Genomic DNA, 23,482 nt, shown 5'->3' on the forward strand with positions numbered 1-23,482 from the left:
CTTGATAACTGCCTTTCTTGACCACTGTTTGGCTCCCTTTTAAATATTTGTTATTGCAAAATATGCAAAAATTATACATTCTTAGTGATTATTATAAAGGTCTAACAATTTACTTTATTGATTTTTAATTTATAATTTAGTTAGAAAAGGACCCTCATGTGCAAAACTGTTTGTAGTAGCCCTTTTTATAGTGGCAAGAAATTGGAAACTGATTGGATGCCCAACAATTGGGCAGTGGTTGAATAAGTTACAGTATATGAATATCATGGAATGTTATGGAATATCATTGTATTGTATTGTAAGAAACAATGAGCAGGCTGATTTCAGAAAGTCCTGGAGAGACTTAACATAAACTTTTGCTAAGTGAAATGAGTAGAGACTTGGATGGAGAGAGCCATCTGCATTCAGAGAGAGGATTGTGGGGACTGAATGTGGATCACAACATAGCATTTTCATCCTTTTTTGTGGTTTTTGTTTGCTTGCTTTTTTTCCTCTCTCATTTTTTTCCTTTTTTGATTTTTCTTATGCCACATGATAAATGTGGAAAATTATTTATTATTATTATTTTTAGTAGAATTGTACATGTTTAATATATATTGGATTACTTGCAATCTAGGAAAGGGAGTAGGACATGGCCAGTATGTTTAGAAGCAACATCTACATCCAGATCTTCTGATCCAGAAGGGACCATAGACATCATGTAGTCCAGCTCCCTGATTTAAAGACAAGAACAATAAGATCCAAGAAAGCTAGATAACATGTTCATGTCATGCAAGAAGTGAGCAGCACAGCTTGGATTTTCCAGATTTAGCACTCTCCATTGCAGCAGCATATGGTCATGCTGGCTTACTTCTGCCTAATCTCAAGTGCTCATCAACCTTTCCTTGAAAACTCAGGTAGACTCCTTTCACTTAGAGAAAACCAAATGTTGAATCAAAATGTGCCATTCCTCTATAGAAATGCAGTAGAATGCAGTTTATATACATAAAAGTTTTTACCTAACAGAATATGCTTACTTATGTATTTTAGTAGTGCATCTAATATTTAAAAGATTCTCCCGAGTATTTATAAAAGCAAAAAATTGAACAGCACAATGAAGGTGTCATCTATTATAATAGGAAGCTACCATTTTTGATAAAATAATGGATTTATCAAAATATCAGCTTTATTTAGTGCTTTCTAGGTAGTATGGATCCTACCCAAAATTGCAAATTGAATAAATTTAGATATTTATGGCAAATGAAACAGTCCCTACTTCAAGAAGTTTGCATTCTACTATAGCATACAACATCTCCATAAAATATACTATAAAGAGAAACTGAGGTGGAAGTGGACAGTAAAAGCTAAGGGAATCAGAGAAAACATAATGTAAATGATCATCTGAGCTAAACCTTACAGGGAAGATAAACTTTCTGTGATGTAGAGATGAGGACCGAGTAGAAAATAGGAGGTACCATTTCTAAGAAAGTGAGTGTCACTTTTGGAAAATAACTTTTAGTCCAGTTTGGCTAGAATATAGAATTTTTAAAGGTTTCTAGTTTGGAATAATTGTGTAATGATAGTTAATGCCTGATTTCAAAAGGCCTTAAAATGCTAAAGAGTGTGTTTTTTATAGCCTCTAAGTAATGGAAGTGACTTAAAGTTTTTGAGGTTAGTGTCAGACCTGTGCTATAGGATGATTATTCTGACAACTTTCTAGATGATTCTGGCAACTCTGGATAGGACAGAGAAAAGAATGGAATGAGAAAATTAGGAAGTTACTACAGTAGTATAAGTAAAAGGTCACGAGGGCTATCTGAAAGGGGAAAAGGGGACAGTTGTGAGAAATGTTGTGGAGGTAGAAGAATCAAGACTTGGCAATGGATTAGATAATAATGTAGGGATGGAGGAGTAATGTGAAAAAAGAAAGAAGAATGATTTAGAAGTTTTGAATATAGCTGACTAGGAGAATAGTAATGTTCTCAATAGAAGTTTAAAAGGAGGAATGGGTTTAAAGGGAAACATTGAAATCTGTTTCACGTATCCTTCATTGAGGTGCCTACAAGACATACAGAAGAAGATATCTAGCAGACAGTTGATGATGCAAGGCTAAAATTTCAGAAAGTAATTAGAGCTAACTGTATGGATTTAAGAAATCCTCTGCATAAGAAAAAAATTGTTCTTAAACCCATGGGAACTAATATATTATCTGAGAAAATATAGAAAGAGAAACAGGCTCAGCCCAGAATTCTCAGCATGTATGCCAAGAAAACAGACGGTAGAATGATGAAACTGAGAAGAAAGGATTAGAAAGATGGGAGGAAAATAGTGTCTTGAAAGGTTAAAAAAAAGAAAGAATCAAAAAATCATCAATAGTATCAAAAACTCAGAGGTCAAAAATAATGAGAAATAAAATTCCATTAAGATTTATAAGTTAAAAGAGACCGTTAGAGAAAGCGATTCCACTTGAGAGATGAGATCAGAAGCTAGATTTCAAAGAATGACAAAGTAAGTGGATCAGGAAGAAGTGAAGACAACAAGTGTAAATGATTTTTTAGGAGTTTGGCAATGAAAGGGAGTTAGAGAAATAAGATAACTAGAGACTATGGAAAGTCAAGTGAAAATTTTTTTCTTTATTAATAGAAATGTGATAAAAATGAACAATGAGCATTCCTTATACATTGAAGAACAGAAAAAAAGATAAGAGCATATGATTGAATTTGTGTGACATATAGTTTAAAGTATATACTTGGTGATTTTATCAGCTTCCTTAGGTTTCTTTGTCATCAATTTATAGATGGTTTCCAGACCCTTATAACCAACCCTGAACTCTTCTATGAACTCCAGTTCCCTATCATCACTTGGCTGTTGGTCATTTTAAACTGGATAAATTCCATTGGCATCTCAAACTCAACCTGTCCAAAGCAAAATTAAAATAAAGCAAAAACAATAATTCTTTTCCCCCTCCTTAACTTCCCTATTTTTGTCAAAGGTACAATAATAATTCAGTTACTCAGGTTTGAGTACATAGAAGAGCAGAAAAAAGATGATTGTATATGATACCATGTATTTCTGGTATTCATTTATTTGTTGGCTCTACTGTTAGAATGTAACTTCTTGAGATCAATGACTATGCTTTTCTTTGTATTGTCAGCTTTTAGCACAGTGCTTTTCACAAATATAGTAAGCACTTAGCAAGTGTTTATTGATTTTTCTATACTAAATTTACAATAGTTTGAATACTTCCCTACTTGCCTGTTTCCCTTTCTGGACTTTGATCTATTCTTTTATGTGTACTTTTATGTTTCATTGACTTTTTTTTTTGAGGGGGGTGGAATAACATAATTCCTACCCATATACTTCTCTCTAAGTTTCCCCTCTGCCTGGGACTCCCATCTCCCCCAAAAGTACACCATTATAGTAAATAAGAATAGTTGAGTAAAACAAATCCATGCAATCTATATTTGATATTATTTTTCTCAATCTAAATCTCTGTCAAAATGAAGATTTGGTCATTTCATTGATCATGGTTGTTGAATCTTGCATGGATGGTTGTTTTCCTTTTACAGTGTTATAGTCATTTTATAACTTGTTATGGTTCAGTGCTCTTCACTCTGTATTGATTTATATAAATCCTTTCAAGCTCTTCCAAATCTATTCCTTTTATTATTTCTTACAACACAGTAATGTACATTACATTCATATACCATAGTTTGTTCAGTCTTTATTCCCCTAGTCTATGGATACTCACTGTTTTAATTTCTTTACTCTGACAAAAAGAGCAGCTATAAATATTTTTGACTTGTAGGTCTAATCTCTCTTTCTTTGATCTCTTGAGGTATATTCCTAGTACTGGACAACTGGATTGTTGGATCAAAGTATACATTAGTGGATTTTTGAGTTATCTTTTCATCTTGCATTCCAGAGTTTTAGGAGTGCAGCCTTACCAGCAGTGCTTTAGTGCATTTGTCAAGTAAAGTTTTATTAAGTATGGGGGAGACTTGAACATGTTTGTAGGCAGTAGAGAAAGACTGAAGTCAATTTGTTTACCCTGTGGCACTTTTTTTTCTAATCAATCAATAAACATTTATTAAAAGCATCTGCAATGTGCTAGGTAGGCTCTGTGTAAATTACTGGAGATTACAAAAAGAGGCAAAAGATCTGACTACAATCTAATGGAGAAGACAACCATCCAGCAAATAGGTTAAAATAAACTATATACAGGATAAATATGAAGTAATTGAGAGAAAGAAGGCACTAAAATTTAGAAGGGTTGGGAAAGGCCTTCTCCAGAAGGATGGATTTTAACTGGGTCTTGAAGGAAGCCAGTAGACAAAGATGAGAAGGGAACACATTTCTGACATGGAAGACAGCCAGAGAAAATTCCTGCCAAAAGACTTATTTTATTTTGGAAGCCTATTTTTTCTGCACATAGTCTTTCTATTGAGGTATTGAAGTACCCCCATGGATAAAGTGCTGGAATTGGAGTCAGGAAGACCAGGATTTGATTTCTGCTTCAGCTCATTAGTGTCTCACAGGCTTAGTTTCCTTATCTGTAAGTTGAAGATCATCATAGCACTTATTTCACAAAGCTGTTCAGAAGATCAAATGAGATAATATATCCTACCACTTTAACATTTGCAAAGTGCTTTACATGTCAGTGTGAGCTATTGAGTGAAAAACTTTTGACCATCATGTTAAGGAACTATATAGCTGGGCTATTTGTACTGTTTATTTGTACCTGTCTTATACAAAGAGGATTTATTTGTTTAGCATGTGTATTCTTTTTAAGGATCATCTAGAAACTCTCTTGACACTAACTTGGACAAATGTTAAAAGGCTGCTTAGGTCTGCTGTGCAAAGAAATAGAATTGGTCCTTGGACCACACTGGAAAGACTTGATTAGAAGTTATTTGGAGGAGTGGAAAGAGTGCTGATTTGGAGATCAAAAGATTTCCATTCAGGTCCTGGCTCTCCCTCTCCTTATTGTATAATTTTTGATCAAGTCACTAATCTCTTGGAGATTGCCTTTAAAATTATGAAATTGAACCTAGTCCCTCTAAAGTCCATTCCACCTCACAGTCTGTGATACTGTGACAGCTGTACTGTTGGCTAAACAGATGGGGCTCCATCTCATAGATTGGGAATTCAAAGCTTAGGTTAAGTAATTTGGTATTATAGCTGGGATTCAACTCCAGGCATCCTTTCTTCTATCAAACCCTCTTCTGTTTTTTGCTGGAGGCTGTGTTTCAGTCTGTCGTTATTGCATTCTGCCATGATAACTATCAGTTTTCTCTTAGACTGATAAAAGTTTGTGAGGCAAAGAGGAATCATAAATATATGTGGTGTTCTACTCCTTGCTTGTAGCAACTTAAAGCCCATTTTTCATGGTAGACTGCCTGGAGCCTTGTGCTCTCAGGAAGTACTATACTATTTCTTCTCCTACTCAACCATTAATAACTCAGGAACTCGTTATTTAGTGCCTCTGCTCAGTGGGTTAGCTTCCAGGCATTCTTACTTGTTTTTATTAAATTTTTAAAACTGTCCTTTTGATATGTTCTGTTGGTGAAGCTAATGGAACTTTGTTTATATGTTAGGTGTACACAGTCAATTCAGAATTAAAACATAGTTACGTGCAGTCAGATACTTTCCACCACTTTAGAGTTCCTTTGACAAATAAATGAAAATACCATCTAAATTGTGTCTGTACTTTGTTTTCAGCGTTCCTATTTCCGAACTTTTCTCATGCATGGATTCCACTTTCTGGTGTGGTTCCTCTGTGTCAAAGAAATCAGAGATACACAATGTGGTTTCAAATTGTTAACTAGAGAAGCAGCCTTGCTGACTTTTTCAAATTTGCACGTTGAGCGATGGTAAGTTCTCTGACTTGGCAATATCTAATGTTAAATCTTTTCCTTATAACTGAATGTACAGGATTTTTAAAATTTTGTGTAAATGTAATCTAGTTTTTGTCATTGCATGTTCATTGTATTTATTAGATCTTCCTTTAAAACATGATTATTAAACATAAAGATTATTTTCAAACATTGAAATTCCAATATAGAATTTTATATAAGCTTACATTTCATTTACTGAAAAGTAATCTTAGTGATGAACAATATAAAAATAGCACTAAATACATGCCTCTCCCACATTTTTTCCATTTTTTAAAGAAACGATGAAGATAACAAGTTATAATAGTAATAGCATTTTCATAGAACTCTAAGGTTTATAAAATATAGTACAATACTAAGTTATTTTATCTTCTTAACAATTCTGGGAAATAGATCTCTACTCTTTATAGATTGGGAAATTAAGTAACTTGCCCAGGGTCAGACAATTAGCAAGGATCCAAGTAGCTCCAGGTCAGGTGTTCAATACACTATGCCGCCTAGGTCCTTATTGAATATTTAACATAACTATACAGATAATTACTTGCATCTGTATCCCAAAAACCATTGTATTTGGAGACTTTTGTATTTAAATCCTTGCTGTGCTATTCATTATCTGTATCACTCTGGACAAGTTAGTTAAATGCCTGATGCCTCAGTTTCCTCTTTTGAAAATACAGTTAATTCATATATTGGACTACTTGCCATCTAGAGGAGGAGGTAGGGGAGAGGAGGGGAAAAGTTGGAACAGAAGGTTTTGCAAGGGTCAGTGTTGAAAATTTTCCTATGCACATGTTTTGTAAATAAAAAGCTATAATAAAAAAAAATTACAGTCACATAGATAAATATGTGTTATATATAAGTGTATCTATATCTATGCATATATATATATATTTTGTCTTTATATATACATGTGAATGTATATATGTACACTTTTTACAAGTTCAATAAACTTTTTTTCATCTTAAGGTCTTTTTAAAAAAAAAAAAAAAGAAAGAAAATGCAGTTAATTATCTGTAATGTCCCTTCCCTGTAAAGTCTGTAGCCCTATCATAAATTCATTTGGTTATCAGACTGAGAGTGAACAGAAAAACTTTCATATAGGGTCTTCAAAGAATAACCCTTTCCTTATTTCTTTCCAAATAAATACTTTTATTCCATGTTTGTTGGGTATAGCAATTTTCATGTTTAAAAATGTATACTTTAGGGAACTAAAATTTATTGAACATCAAACTATACCTCAAATACATTATGATTAATATTCTTATCTGTTAATTTATTTAAAAATATAGAACAGTTTTGTGTTAATGACTATGTATTGACTATTAAAGAGAACAGTTATATTCATTTCCATACTTTAGTTACTAAAAATATTTTCTTTGATTGAAAGGATCTTAGCTTTTATGCTTAACATCAGGTTTTAAAAAGATAATTATCCTTTTTTAAAAGTGAGAACCTTTTGAGTTAACAGTTCGTCAGTTATTTCTATTTATATAATATCATCAATCCTCTCTTTGCCTCAATCATTGAAACTTGCCCAGATTCTAATTACTTCATAGTCTCCACCAGTTTTCAGCATCTGTTTCCAGAGAAACAGATGCCACACTAGAAAAAATGAAGTTGCTTAGGAGAAATCTTTGTTCAGAATTAATATGATCATTTGGATCCAGAGTTTTTAAATTCTTTATTTAAAAAACGACATATTTTTCCTTGAGCATTCATATGTTGTTACTGGGTAGAATAACAGAAGGATCAGTGACATGAATAATCACTATGCAATATGAAACCAATGAACATAATTATAAGAAGCCACACTTGAAAGGAAGCTCCTCCCCCTGGACCTGAAGTTATTCATTCAACTGTTATATCCAGATGGGCCAGGGAACTTGTTTTTTGTAGTTTAAAAGCTAGGCTTTAGTAATAGCAAATAGTGTTTTCATTGTTGAGGATGTTTTTTTCTTTGAAATGTAAAATGTTATGCTCAATAAACAAACATATGATGAAATTGGCTTTAATTAGGTAGTTTTTTTTTCTTTCAAATTCAATTTTTGTAAACAGTAGAAATTAAGAAAAAAAGAATCACTCACTGAAAGTTTAGTTTTCTTTCCTTTATAGCCTACATTGGTGTGTATGTGTGAGTGCTTTTTGCCCTATATTTTAATCAGTATACTTGGGATCAATAAAAATCAAAAATTGTGTTCTTCTCTTCTTCAGAAATCTGTCTTATCCTATCTTGTGGTAGCATTCTTCAGCATTTCATGTAAAGCTAAATGGAGAATCACCAGAGTGTACATGTATTATTTTGTGTTAATAAGTCCTTTTAACCAATTCATTTTCTTTGCTTTAGGTTTACTATTTGAAAATTTATTAGTTCTTTCCTTTTAAACACTGAAAAATTTAAAAAGAATATATTTTATTTCATTGTGATTAAATCCCCAGAGCTTTAAAATCTTTGTGTTCTTTCTTTCCTAGTATGATCTTCTCACGATTCTTTTTTGAAATTAAATTTTACTGATCTTTTTTCCCATTTCCAATGTATTCCTATCTCATCCCAGGGAGCCATTCATTATAATATGAATAAACCTCAACTTGATTCTTCAATAGAAATGATTTGACGATTAGGAGTGAGAGCTACATGAATTATATAATTGGGGGATGGGATAAGATGATGTTGAACACCTGTAGAAAAGTCTAGAAAAACTCTCGTGGGTATCCTATGGACTTCCAAGACAATTTAAGTTTTAGTTTTAAGCCCCACAAGTTAACTTGGTAATATACCTAAAAGATGTATAGTCTGTTCTTGCTTGTCCTTATGCAATTAGGGGAGTTTGATCTCTTCTAAGAAGAAAGCAAATCTGGTAGTTTAATAATCCCATAGCAAAATTACAGGATGCAGATGGGTCCCAGAAAACAATTAATATTCCTTAATTGTCAGAGAGAATCAGTGATTAACCTTACATGAATATGAGGCCACTTTGTTGTATTGCCAATTGTAATGTTCCTCCCTCAAATCTACAACCTGTCACTTTCTCTAAACCTACCAAGTCTCCCCCCCCCCCCTTTTTTTTTTAATGTGTCAATAAAGAGATCTCATTTGAGTCACTGGCTTTATTGAGTTGCCAGTCTGATCCACCTTGTTAACAGCTGTATGTATCACTGTTGATAAACTGATTTTCCTCAGAGCCTTGTGCCTCAGTTTATCTTTATTCTATTTGCTTCATTCCTCCTTTCAAAACAATCTTGAATTTATTTGCATTTATTTTCTTATTCTACTTAAATTTTTATTTGTACATGCTGTTTCCCTTGATACTCTCAAAGAGTAAGGAGTTGTTCCATTTTTTTGTTTTTGTATCCCCATTGACTAGCACGGTGAGAAGGTACATAGTAGGCTCTTAGTAAATGGTTTTTAATTGAATAATAGAGACACTCTAGGTTTTTAATGCATCTAGAATTGCAATAAGTGAAATATCCTTAATGGTAGAAATAAAATTCTCCAGAAAGTCACTGCTGCCAAATACCTTACTAATGTTAAAATTTTATGTTGCCACATTTGTTAGTAGCTCTGAAAATAAAATACTTAAAGTATATTCTCTTCTGACAGTTTCTTTAACCTCACTAAATATATATTTCCTAACAAGACAATGCTGCGATCAGCTATACCAGCAGCACATTCAAACTTGAAAGCTGTCTCAACATTTAAAAAAACAGATTTCAGACATTTAACTATTGCTGTTGTTTTAACTATTTACACTCTTTCTTGTTATAACTATATGATTACTGTTTCCTCCCCTGCCCCCCGCAAATTCTTGGTATTTTACATAAAACACTTATCATATTTTGTTTTTTTTTTATTAATTTAATAATTACCCACAAATCCAAACTTTCCAGTACACAAAGAGCAAGAAGTATCATGTATTAAACTGGGAATATCTGTTATGTAATTTGTTTCTTTTTAAAATGCCTATTTAAAAAGGAATAACAAAATTGCCTTATTTGTATTTCCATCTGAATTTTTTTGTTTTATTAATGTTCTTTTCTTTCTTTTTCTGTTTTTAAATATTTCTTTCACTTTCTACTAACTCTATTTCTATTCTTCCTACTTGAAAATCCTCCCTTGTATTTATTAAGTATAGCTCAGCAAAGCAAGACCTTTATCATTTCTAAAAATATCTCACTTTGTATCTGTACTGTAGGCCTTAACCCTTTCAAGATGTAGGAGATATGTTTTATCAATTTTCTGAAGTCTTTTATAATTTTTCTTTCTACGTTGTGATTTAGTTCTACTTATTTTACTCTGTATTGGTTCATACATGTCTTCCTCTAAGTTTCTATGAATTCTTCATATTTGTCATTTTTTGTGGCATAGTAATTCATATAATCCAGTTTGTTCCTCTGGTTCCCTTTTGATAACTTCCTGCTTTATTTCAAGTGTATTGCTATAAGTATTTTATACATTTGAGCCCTTTCCCTCTATTGACCTCTTTGGGTTATTTTCCCAGTGGTGGGACAAAAGATATAGGGATTGGTTCTAGTTGTAAATTGTTTTTCAGAATTGTTACACCCATTTATATTCACTAATATTCTGGTTTGCCTAAAGCCCTTGCCACATTTGCAATTTTTTTTTTTTTTTTTGGTCATCTGATGTATGGTGAAACCTTAATATTTTAATTGTCATTTATCTTTGTGATTCTGGATGTTTTTTCCATGATTCTTTTACGTGGTTGCATTCTTCTTTTGAAGACTGCTTATTCATATCCTTTTACCATTTATCTCTTGTAAGTGTAATGCCAGAGAAACTGAAGCAAGATAGAGATGAGAGTATTTAATAATTTATTTAAAGGGAGAGATTTACTGGGGCCAGATGGATCCATAGGTTGGTTCTAGGGCTGAATGAGACTATCATCTCCAAGAATCCAGCCAACAATGTGATTTCTCAAAGACCTATATACACATGGCTCAGACTTAGGGGGTAGATTGAGGCGGGGTGGAATCAGGGTGCTAAGAGTGGGAATAGGACTCTGACAGGGTGGGGTGAGCCTTCAGAGATGAGATGACATAATAGGGGAAGGCACCCCAGACATGGGGAGAGGCATCTTGATAAGACAATATTTGACATTCCGGTAGCTTGGGATGGGGAGAGGCATTCTGATATTCTAAAACATAAGATCTTTTATCCTTATCAAAGATTCTGATAAAGAGGGAGGGGAGGTTTTGCAGGACTGAGCTTTGAGCTGATTATTATAATCTGAAGCAGAGAAACTGAGTCAGGACTGGGTCAGGATAATTAGGGAGACCGAGTCAGTTCAATAAAAGAGAACTGTGGCATAATAGTAAGAATGGCACTTACTCTTAGATGATTGTATCAATACCCTCTGTGACCTATCAGAGCTTTATCAAAAATATTTTCTCTTTTCTCAATTAACTGTGTTTATTGTAATTTTAGTTACATTGATTTTGTTTTTGCAAAAGCTATTTGACTTTTATGTAATGAAAATTGTCCATTTTATCTTCTATTGTCATCTCTATTCTTAATTAGTTTAGGAATTCTTCTCTAAATCATAGCTATGAAAGGTACCTTTTTCTCCTCCATTAAAAAAAGTGATCTTTAATATTTAGTCTTGTGTTCATTTGGAGTTTAATATATGATGTGAGAAATTACTCCAAACCTAATTTCTGCCATATTACTTTCCAGTTTTTGTCACTAAAATAAGGCATTCTTATTCCAATAACTCCATGTACCTTACTAATAAGAAGTGTTTGTTACTTATGTGTAGAAATGTGATTTATTTTTTTTCCATAGTCTTTCTTTGAATTCTCAAAATCCTACACTGGTCACAGCCAGTGTATATCCAAAGAAGGACTTCAATCAAAACATCCCTACAGCCAAGCCCTTCTCTACTATGGCATGCTGTCTCTAATAATAAAAACATAACAAAATGTATAGCATGATTACATTTTTTCATAAGGTGATTACAGCCAATGAGGTCTCCTCATGTGTATAAATCTTGAATTAAGTCACCTTTCATATCTGATAAGGAACAGATTTGACTTACTAGGTACTTTCACAATGCAGTCTTTAGAAAGTTATTTAATATTGAAAATCCTGTTCAAGTAATTCTGCTATCATAAAACCTATCTCAGCTCAACAACCAACACTTCTCTTGTAGTGTACTCTTATGAAATAGAAAACAAAGAAATAATGGAGGAACTTCAGGGTGAAATATAATGCTTAATGTTGAGTCTCCTTCCTTCAGGTTTGTCAATCCTATTTAACAGAAGTTTTTATATTTTCTTTTGGAAAAAACAAAGCACCCTCTTTTTAGATGATTCTATCTTCTTAACCAGATATTTAAGTAGGATAAGAAAAGGTATTAAGTGAGCTTAAAATAACTTTTATTCTGAATTAACCAACTACCTCATTTTGAGGCTAGTTACATAATTAGAATTTGAGCAGGGTAGGGAGAGGCAAAACTCTTAAAAGGGAGAGAAGGAAATCTCACTCTAAATTTTATGTGTTGAGACTAAAACCAATCTGGACCAGAGTAATAAAGCATCACTTTATTTTTTTTACATATGTATTAAGACTTAAAAGTATAGGTAGAAACTTATGCCACTCATGGAAATGTAAGGATTAAGGGACAATAGAGAATGCTTTCTCATATTTTTACCTTGGGCTATGCACTTATGCACAACAGAAATTCAGTGACAAGATGCAAAGGAGTACCATAAATGTCACTGCTAATTAGTGTCTCAGCATAAAAATGGACCGTGTTTCTTCCTCAGTGATCAGAAAAACTACAAAAAAGTGTTTATCCATGTTGAGGAAATAATGGCAAAGTAGGAAGTGGAGTTACAAGTGTTCAAAGCCTCATTGTTGATTTGTTAACTTTTTTCATAAGACTGCACTTATATTTACCTACCTGTATACACACAGACCTACTCACATTTGTCTCTTAAATATCTGTGTTTCTGCTATACTACAGGTGTACAACAGCAAGAAGGGTAAGGGAATTAGCATTTATTAAGTGCCTACTCTGTAATAGCCACTGTGCTAAGTGCTTTATGAATATCATCTCATTTGGTCATGAGTTAGTACTATTATCATCCCTATTTTACAGCTGAGGGAGTGGAGACAAAAGTTAAGTGACTTGCCCAGATTCACACAGCTAGAAGCCTCAGGCTGAATTTAGACTCTTGTCTTACTGATTCCAGGCTCAGCAACACCCCACTGCCATAATAGGGAAAAAGAAACTATCAAATAGAAAACCTTGGGTCATAACATTTCGAAAAAACACTTTGATTGCCTGAGTAGTGGCAGCAGAAATTACCTAAACATCTGCAGGCTCCCATTAGGGGTTTTCGTTGAGATTGATGTTGTCACCTCAATATTGCATTGTTGATTAACATGAAACAGGCTCTCAACCTTGCTTGAACACTTTAAAGTTAGAATTGATAATCATCTCTCTTAGATGCTTTAGGTTAAAATATTCTTGAAAACAAAAGGCCTGGCTTTTCAAGATTCTCTCCAAATTCTCCAAATGCTCTGATTTCTTTTTTGTTGTTGTTTGTTGTTTGTTTTTGTTTTTAATTTTATTAAAGCTTTTTATTTATAAAACATATGCATAGGTAATTTTTCAACACTGACCCTTGCAAAAATTTCTGTTGCAGATTTTTCCCTCTTTCCCCCTACTTCTCCCATAGATGGCAGATAGTCCAACACATGTTAAATATGTTAAAATATATATTAAATCCAATATATGTATACATAGTTATACAGTTATCTTGCTGCACAAGAAAAATCAAATCAAGAAGGGGAAAAAAAACCTAAGGAAACAAAATACAAGCAAACATCAGCGGAAAGAGTAAAAATGCTATGTTGTAGCCCAGACTCAGTTCTGACAGTCCTATCTCTGGGTGTATATGGCTCTCTTTATCACTGAACAATTGGAACTGGTTTGAATCATCTCATTGCTGACAAGAGCCATGCCCATCAGAATTGATCATTACATAATCTTGTTGTTGCTCTGTCCAATGATCTCCTGATTCTGCTCCTTTCACTTAGCATCAGTTTATGTAGGCCTTTCCAGGCCTCTCTGAAATCATTCTGTTTTGGTCATTTCTTACAGAACAATAATATTCCATAACATTCATATATCATAATTTATTCAGCCATTCTCCAGTTGATGGGCATCCATTTAGTTTCCGGTTTCTTGCCACTACAAAAAGGGCTGCCAAAACATTTTTGCATATGTGGGTCCCTTTCCCTCTTTTAAGATCTCTTTGGGATATAAGCCCACTGCTGGGTCAAAGGGTATGCATAGTTTGATAACTTTTGAGCATAGTTCCAAATTGCTCTCCAGAATGTTTGGATCCATTCATATTTCCACCAAAAATGTATCAGTATCCCAATTTTCCCACATCCCCTCCAACATTTGTCATTATTTTTTCCTGTCACCTTAGTCAATCTGACAGGTATATAGTGGTATCCCAGAATTGTCTTAATTTGCATTTCTCTGATCAATACTGATTTGGAATGCTCTGATTTCTAATAAAGACTCTCCATTTCTCCTTTATTGGGTCACAGATCCTTTAAGTCATTTTGTCTTCTTTGGAACTTAGCTTTTTACTAATTGCGTCATTTATACATACTGTTGTTGGAGTTGTGAACTGATCCAACAATTCTGGAGAATAATTTGGAATTATGACCAAAGGGCAACTAAACTCTGCATACTCTTTGATCCGACAATACCATTTATCTGAAAAAGATCATAAAAAGTAGGAAAGGATTTACACGTGCAAATGTATGTGTATATGTGTGTGTGTGTGTGAGAGAGAGAGAGAGAGAGAGAGAGCGCTCCTTTTATTCATAATGGCTAAATACTGAAAAATGAGGATGCACACATCAGTTGGGGGATGGCTAAACAAGCTGTGGCATATGAATGTAATGTAATGTGCAAAAAGAAATAAGAAAAAACAGGCAGATTTCAGAGAAAAAAACCCACCTTTGCCTACATAGTAATATCTATTTTTTAGTATGATATGAAGATCTGCCATATCCTTTATTCCAAGAAACAATCATCTTTGAACTTCATAGCTGCAGCTGCTATCTGCAGCTAGATGTTATATAGAATGTGGGTAAATTGGGACTGACATACTGTTGTTGGAGTTGTGAACTGATCCAACCATTTTGGAGAATAATTTGGAATTATGACCAAAGGGCAACTAAACTCTATATACTCTTTGATCCGACAATACCATTTATCTAAAAAGGATCATAAAAAGTAGGAAAGGTTTTACACGTGCAAATGTGTGTGTATATTATCTTCAGTGATCTTTGAGCCAAAGAATAATGAGTGCTCCTGTTCACTTCACTCAGCATCAGTTTGTACAAGTTTTTCCAGACTTTTTCTGAAAAATAGTCTTGACATGTAATTGAAAAAAATAAAACAGTATTAAAATAAATTAAATAAATAAATTAAAATTTTTTTAAAATTGCGTCATTTATGGGTCTGTCCTTCAGAGCAACCACATAAACTATACAACTGCTTACAAGCTGATTTTAATTATGCCATGCAAGAGATCTAACTACAATCTGATTTGCTTTTATTTATTTACTTCAGGGCATTTGATGTAGAACTTCTTTATATTGCGCAATTTTTTAAAATTCCAGTAGCGGAAGTTGCTGTCAACTGGACTGAAATTGAAGGTAAGTGTGAATTGGTATATATGACAACTGATCTAAAATCAGTTAAGATTGTTTCCTTTCCCTGTTGCTCTCAAGGCCTACTCACCTTTCTATGTCAGTGGACTAACTCCATGGAAAGACTATTTTATACTTTTTGTCCAATTTTTCCAGTGGGAGAGATGGCCTTTCTTAGTCAAGAAACTTCTAAGAGATTTACTAAGTATGGATTAATAGATATCAGGAAATGTACCATCCTTTTCAAAACTTAGCAGAATCTTTGAGGATAGACATTGTTTTTTGTTTCATTATGTTTGACTCATTCTGGAGATATTTAATGAGCATTTTATATGTACCTAATACAAGGGATTGAAAAATAGATACATATGCTCCATATATGTACTTTTAAAATCTATTCAAATCACTTATTTTTATTTCATGTATATATATCTTAGATCTGGGGGAAAATAAATGTTTTGTGTGTCTCTATAATTTTGTTAATAATAAGGAACACATGGGGGAAAAGGAAACTGCCTCTTTCAATCCAGATTTAAAGTTGTTCTAAATTTGTAGAATTAGAAAATTGCCTGAGATAGTGAGAAGTTGAGTGATTTTCTCATAACCCTTTAGCCAGGATGTTTCAGAAGAAGGATTTTAATCAAATTGTTCTGATTCTGAGGGCAGCCCTCTATCCACTATTGTATATTACCTCTTAAATCCATAAATATTCTGGGTTTATATAGTGATTTTGTTTGTAATTGTAACCTACTTGCCAGATAGAGTGCCAAGCTGGGCTTCCATTAGCTTAATGTGTAATTATATACCAGTAGGTAATTATAAGTGTGTCTTTGGCTTGGCACTAGTTCTGACATTAACTTGTTTTGTAAGCTGTGTCTTCTTTAAAGCTTATAAAACAGCAAACAAAACCAGATGAATGAATTCCTGAGTAAATGTTACCTTTCTCCTCATTCCATTCTTACCCTTTCCAAAAGGATATCTTACCTGGCTATTAGGTTAATTCCATATCATTCCAGATACTCTACTCAGTCTAAGAATTAATCCCATCCTCACAAAGTTCTCCATATTATAGATGTTCTAGAATCAGTCTGTGTCTCCCTTGTCTATTCTAGAACAAATGTCTTAACTTACTTTGGTTTTGAACTAATCCCTGTTTTAGAGAGTGGAAGAAGTGTATTTTCATTGCCTATACCTTCATTTTTAAAATCAATTCAACAAGTATTTGTTAAGTGCCTCCCACTTACCAGACACTATGCTAGGCATCAGGAGTACATAAACAAAAACAAAACAGTTCTTGCCCACAAAAAACATGTATTTCATTGTAGAAAAAAATCCATAAATAAGTCAATCCAAAATATATTAAAAATGAATACAGAGTGTAACCCAAAACTGTGTAACCTATCTAACCTATACTGAGCTCATATGGACAGTGTGATCTCAAGAAGGCTGACCTTTTTTTTCTTTGGCCTATGCTGGCTCCATGCAGAAGTTTTGCTGAGAAATTTCCAAATATAACTCATGTCTGACTTTTCAAATATGTAAAGATCCCCAGTTTCCACATAAGCACTCAAGATAATAGAACAAATGTAGAGTACCCTTTATTTCACCCTACAAAAAATTCACAAAAGTTTGTAAACAGAGAAAACACTGAAAATAATAGTTTCCCTTCTAAAGGAGCAAAACTAAGGATTGTCAGTAGGGCAGTGTTCCAGCATTCCGATTAATCCCTAGTACTCTAACAGGATCTTCCAATGTCTTTTGCAGACATATAGGAGACTCTTTTGGACTCCACTTAGCAGCAAACATTTTATGGTGACCAAATCTTGTATAGTAGTAGAAGGGTCTTAGTTCAGGTTTGTGCTTCCCCACTTTGTTACCTTAGCTCCTTATTGCCCTGCAGTGGCTGACATATTGGCAGTTCTCTCTTCCCTTGCAATTGCTCTACAGGTGATCTGCATGACTGTGGTATCCAAGAAAAATCTCCTTTCTCTGCTACAGAGCTAGATCATGGAGGTCCCATTGCTTAGGGAGTTTTTCCCTTCTCTAATTAGGAGATTGTGATCAGGAACATTTCCCATAGACTTCCCTCTCTGGCCATGTGGGCAAACATGCCTCCTTCTGCCTATGTGCCTGCAAGAACTATTGTTGCCCTCTCTTAGCCTCAGATACCACTCAATCAGAGTCTTCTCCCTGACCAAGTGAGAAGGCTATGCTTAGGTACCTGCCACTTCTATGTTCCTTCTCCTAGACAATAAGTAAGATTTTCAGGAATGGCAGGAGATCCATTAAATAAATTTCTTTATCCATTTGCATTCCTTAGACAATTAATTGCATTACACTTTAATTTTAAGTGCTTTGGTTTTCTCATTTATAAAATAGAGATAATGGTACATATCCCATAATTACTTTTATAAAATGGGATTAATATGTTCAGAGCTTTTTGTCCTCCTTAAGTTTTATAGAAACTACTAAAATATGTTCATAGTGATGGGAGAAGACACACTTTAAACATGGAAGAATACTGATAGTAAAATTAACTTGATGCCAACAGTTTTTGTACATTTTTAAATATGAACCTGTTAACAGTTTGGGTGGATTATGCTGCATAGCTTCAGAAAATTAAATTATTTGTGGTATGACAGTCTGTAAGCTAACCTGGTAATTGGGTATCATGGAAAGCATAAGAGATTTGAAGATGGAAGAGATCTTCATTCATGGTCTGGTAGCTGCACATTTTAGCCAAGAGGGCCTCACCCAACCCAAACTGAATCTACATCTACAATGTAAAGGCAACAATCCCCATCATAGCAGTGTGGTAAGGAAAATCCTTAAAACACTATAAATGTGAATTATTACTGAGATTGCATTAGTGTATGTCGATTTCTTATATAGTATTTTGACTATTTTAGATATAATTATTGCTTCTCCACTAATCTAATGAATTATCTCATCATCAAATATATATTTAGAAAGAAGGTTAGAGAACACCTAATACAATCTCATTTTACAGAGGAAAACACTGAGGGCTAAAGAAGTGACAGCTTAAGTGACAGAAGCAGGATTCCAACTCAGGCTTTCTAGCTCCAAACCCATATTTTTTGTATTCTGTGATACTATGTATTCAGTTATCATTATTAAACCAAAACTGTGTATTTCCCTGCTAAAATTCTGGTAAATTTTCTAATTTTATTTTCTTTCTAGATTTTGTATTTCATATGACTTAAATAGGAATATGTTTAAACTTTGGTCATGTTTTAAATAGGATAGAAAGATCATGTCAATTATAATACTGGTTGATTTTTAATGTGGTTTTTAAAATTGATTTTCCCTTTAGTGTTTATTCAAGCCAATTTATTTTAAATTCTTCTTTAATTATAGGTTCTAAGCTGGTCCCATTTTGGAGCTGGCTACAGATGGGCAAAGATCTACTTTCTATACGACTTCAATATTTGACTGGTATCTGGAAACTTGTAAACACTCGGAAAAAAAATTAGGTCATTTACAATTATTGAGGATATTCATGTGCACAATTGCCATTTCAGTTGAAATTAAATATTAAATAAAATTGAGCTAAAGCTATGGGTCTTGTGTACTTTTTTTTTTTTTTAAGAAGACAAACATTTTAAATTTGTATTTGCTGCTATTGTGAATGTTTGAACACAGCTCACTTTCATATATATATTTATACATACAAAAATGATTTCCTATATGTAGCTGATTTTAATCATGTTTTTCTGTATTTAAAAGATAACTGGAAATGTAGCAAGTGGTGTTTAGGAATAACTTTTGTTAGAAAAACTAATAGTCAAAATTCTGTTCCAAGAATGAATATGACAATTTTATTTCTATTTTGTATAAAGTGTTCTTGTCTCACTAGATAAGGTTATTGAAATCTTTCCTTTAATCAAATTCAATAGGAATCATTATAAGCATCAGTTTCCAAATTTTGTTACAAGATTTAGTTTTCTAATTTGGAAATTTTTATCTTTTAGACATAATGGCTTCGGTTTTTAAGGTAATAGCCTCAAAAAAAAAATTCATTTTAAAAAAGAGTTATATCAGAAACACATGTTCTAAGCTATGATAATTTGAAATTTGTAGATTTTTAATTGTTCCAAAGTGTTATTTTATAGTACTTGGGTACTTTTGAGAAAATTTTTCATTTTATTTTATTTTTATTAAAGCTTTTTATTTACAAAATATATGCATAGGTAATTTTTCAACACTGACCCTGAAAGTCTAATGTTCCAAATTTTCCCCTCCTTCCACCCCCTCCACTAGATTACAGGTAGTCCAATTCATGTTAAATATGTTAAAATATATGTTAAGTCCAATATATGTACACATATTTATACAGTTATCTTCAAATTTTTCATTAATGTCAGTTTTACATTTAATTTCTCTGAATTTTCCTTGTTAAATATAAATTACATTTTCAAGAGATTTCAAACAAAAATCAATATAATTTTAAAATATTCTTTAAAAAATGGTTTCCCTAAATAAAATTTGCAATATAATTGCCTGAATGTAAACGTAACTTCAGTTTTAGTAACTTAACAATACTCACATCACATATATTTTAAAAGACTACTTAGTACCTTAGCCTTTTAAAACTTTCATTAGAATATTGTATCCATACAATATCCTAATTACTCCTGTCTGTGCTTTACTAATTTGCATATCAGTTTTCGTTCTTCCTAGACAGTTCTTCCAAACTGTGGACAAAAAGACTTTTTTCTTAAGTCTCAGAAAGATGTGTTGTATTTTAATATGCTCTTTCATATACTTTTTATAAGTTTGTATATTTCCTTCAACTTGTCTTATACCACAACAAACTTCTTGTTCTTAAGACTTTTTTCAGTCATGTTGAACTCTTCATGGCCCCAATTGGGGTTTTCCTGGCAAAAATATTAGTTTGCCATTTCCTTCTGCAACTCATTTTTTAGATTGAGGAAACTGAGGCAAAGAGGGGTAAGTGGTTTGCCCAGAGTCACTCAACAAGTCTAAAGCCAGATTTCAGCTCAACAAGATGAGTTTTTCTGACTTCAGGCCTGGTCCTCCATCCATTGGGCCACCTAACTGCCTCATGATAAGTTTATATTGTGTAAAAAATAATCTACTCAAATACACTTCCTTCACTGAACCAGGTAGTAAAAACAAATAGAAGTGAATTATGTGTCTATAAATCTAATTAACTAATAATTCTTGAAGAAGACAAAATGAAGACATCTCCTGCTTTCACTTATGCTATGTTTAATGCTCTTCTTTCATCTAGGTTGAATCTTTGCCTGTGAATCATGTAAAACTCTGAATAATCAAAAATAGCAGCATTGTTCTTTAATGCCTGTATAACCAGAACAAATCAGTAATTCTACAGTTCTACAAAGGTAGCTGCTTAGCTAGCTTACTGAGTGGTCCTTCATTTAATTTATATTTTTATCAATGTATATGATCTTGATCCAACTTGCTAATTTTATGGTGAGCAAATGGGTTTCATAGGTTCTTCGTTTACTTAAATGAATTAATTTCTAATTTTAATTCATTTTATGAATATAAATAATTTCATTAAAATTTAAAACAAGTACAATAGTTTTTCAGATAAATATATTAATAGATTTTTATCAATAAATCATTTATTAATGTAAAAAAGGGGAAAAGTGCAGAGAGGAAACAGTAACTTTCTTATTAAAGGTAATATTTATATATTTTTTAATTCTAATAAGTTCTTTTTCTTATACAACAGTTTCTTATTTTTTTGTATATTGTAATGATTTTGTTCAATTCACAATAAAGACTTTATTAAGTTGCCAAATTGAAGGAAAGGTTTGCATTTTAAATGGAAGAGTGTGAAGACTGAGTTAGCACCCTGGATGCCTTAGAATCAGCCGGAATCAGGATAAGCAAAAGTCCTTGGTCTTTATTCTGGGTCTTTAGGGGTAGAAGTGAACAGGATGGATGCAGGATCTCCACGACCTCCTTTTTCCTGTCTATCGCCAAAGTGACTCTGGCTTATCTTACTCCACCTCCTAATCCTTCCCACAGTTCTCTGTATACACCAACAGATTGAACCAGCACAGAATAGTGGGAAGGGTCATTTTCCAAACTTATGCTAATAAAATATTGCCCAATCGGTAATTAGCCTAAAGTCCTCAGTTGTCCAATTTCAGTGCATCAATTCAGAATTTCAGCCCTTTACAGAAGAGGTTGTTCCAAATTAAATATTTTCACTTTAGAACACAGATATTCATAGGAAGGTAAAACCTCTTTTAATGTTAATTGTTTTAATCAGATTTACCTTACAACTTGTTAAGTATTGTTAAAAACAGGAATTTTTATTTGAAGAGAAACTAAAAGGTCAGAGGAGCATTTCTGAAGAATAGACATTTCAGCCCTTATTGTGTGCCATAGTGGAAGATTTTCTTTAGCCAGAGACTAGTCTAAGGGGCCTGAGAGCCCCAGTTACAAGAATAGAGAAGAGGGAATTAGCCATGAAGTGGGACAATGATGAAGAAAAGAAGGTGGCAGTGTTGGTGCCAGCAGCTGCCTGTATGCCACAAAAAATGATCTCATTCACTCATTTGTCACTCCTGTAATCAGCCAATAACTAGAAAACACACCTTAGGAAAGGAAAGAGGTATTCACTGGAAACGTTAGTCATCCATTATCATTCCTACTAAAATAGACTTTCCCCTTACAAAGCCATCTTTTTCTTTCAAGATGTACCTCATAAATCATTTCTTTCATGAAGCCTTTGAGAGTAACCATCCAGTTTAGATTGTTCTAAACAATAATAATAAATACCAAATGTTATGATTAAATATAGATTCCTACACAAATTTGATCTGTTAATATTTTTAAGGAATTAAAAGCTGGCCAGTATCCTTTACTACTTCATTGGATGCCTATAGTCTTACTTGATAATGGGATTCCTTCATTCCATGCCATTCATTTAATCCAAACCTCAGTCTGTGGAACTTTTGTCATTGTACTCAAAACTTTTCCATAAGCCCCCTAACATGCTAGATCCCTATCCTAATGCCCTTAAACATTATCTTAAAATACTCAAGCTATCCATTTTCCCTTGATTTTGCTACATACCTAGCGCACCTCCTTTTCCTAAAATATATCTCTGAGATGATATATTAGGAATACTGCCCACCACTAATCTGCACCTGGTTTGTGAGGTACTGGTACATCTGGTTTCTCTTAATGTTAGTGCTTTCTCTCTAAGATTATTTCCAATTCATCCTATGCATATCTTCTTTGCCATAGTTCTTTACACATTTCCCCATTAGATTGAACTCCTTGAGAAAAAAGAACTGTTTTGTTGTTTTTGTTTTTTATCTCTACAACTTAGTACAAGGTCTCTCACATATAGTAAAGACATAATGGATGCTATTAACTTGATTTACCTAAGTTAGCTCTCAGATAAAGATATTGTAAATAGGATCAAAAGCCAAGGCTTTCAAACTTATTTCACTGGCAGTATTCAAGAACTCAAATATGTGAAGATGTGATGACCAGTTTCCAGGCAAAAATTCTGTATTAGGTGGAATTAGGTGGCAGATAAGACAACCCAGTCAACCCTCCCAATAGTCTTCTCCAAACAAACAACTTTTTTTTTTTTGTTAAAGCTTTTTATTTTCAAAACATATATATGGATATTTTTCAACATTGACCCTTGCATAGCTTTGTGCTCCAAAATTTCCCCTCCTTCCTCCCCTCCCCTAGATATCAAATAATCCAATATATGTTAAATCCAATATATGTATACACAGTTATATATTTATTTTGCTGCACAAGAAAAATCAGATCAAAAAGGGAAAAAAAATTAGAAAACAAAATGCAAGCAAACAACAAAAGAAGTGAAAATGCCATGTTGTGATCCACACTCAGTTCCCACAGTTCTCTC

General features: G+C 33.2%; 1 protein-coding gene across 1 annotated transcript in view; it reads left to right on the forward strand.

The window, feature by feature from the left end:
• ALG5 (ALG5 dolichyl-phosphate beta-glucosyltransferase) overlaps nt 1–19,149 on the forward strand; it is a 68,069-nt gene extending 48,920 nt beyond the window's left edge. The window contains exons 8-10 of the mRNA XM_003764524.3: nt 5,701–5,852; nt 15,491–15,576; nt 18,949–19,149. Coding sequence (XP_003764572.1) covers nt 5,701–5,852; nt 15,491–15,576; nt 18,949–19,064 — 354 coding nt within the window. The 3' untranslated portion in view covers nt 19,065–19,149. The remainder of the gene's footprint in view (nt 1–5,700; nt 5,853–15,490; nt 15,577–18,948) is intronic.
• The last annotated feature ends 4,333 nt before the right edge of the window (nt 19,150–23,482 follow it).

This window comes from Sarcophilus harrisii, chromosome 3, assembly GCF_902635505.1.
Source record: "Sarcophilus harrisii chromosome 3, mSarHar1.11, whole genome shotgun sequence".
In the NCBI taxonomy this organism is placed as follows: domain Eukaryota; kingdom Metazoa; phylum Chordata; class Mammalia; order Dasyuromorphia; family Dasyuridae; genus Sarcophilus; species Sarcophilus harrisii.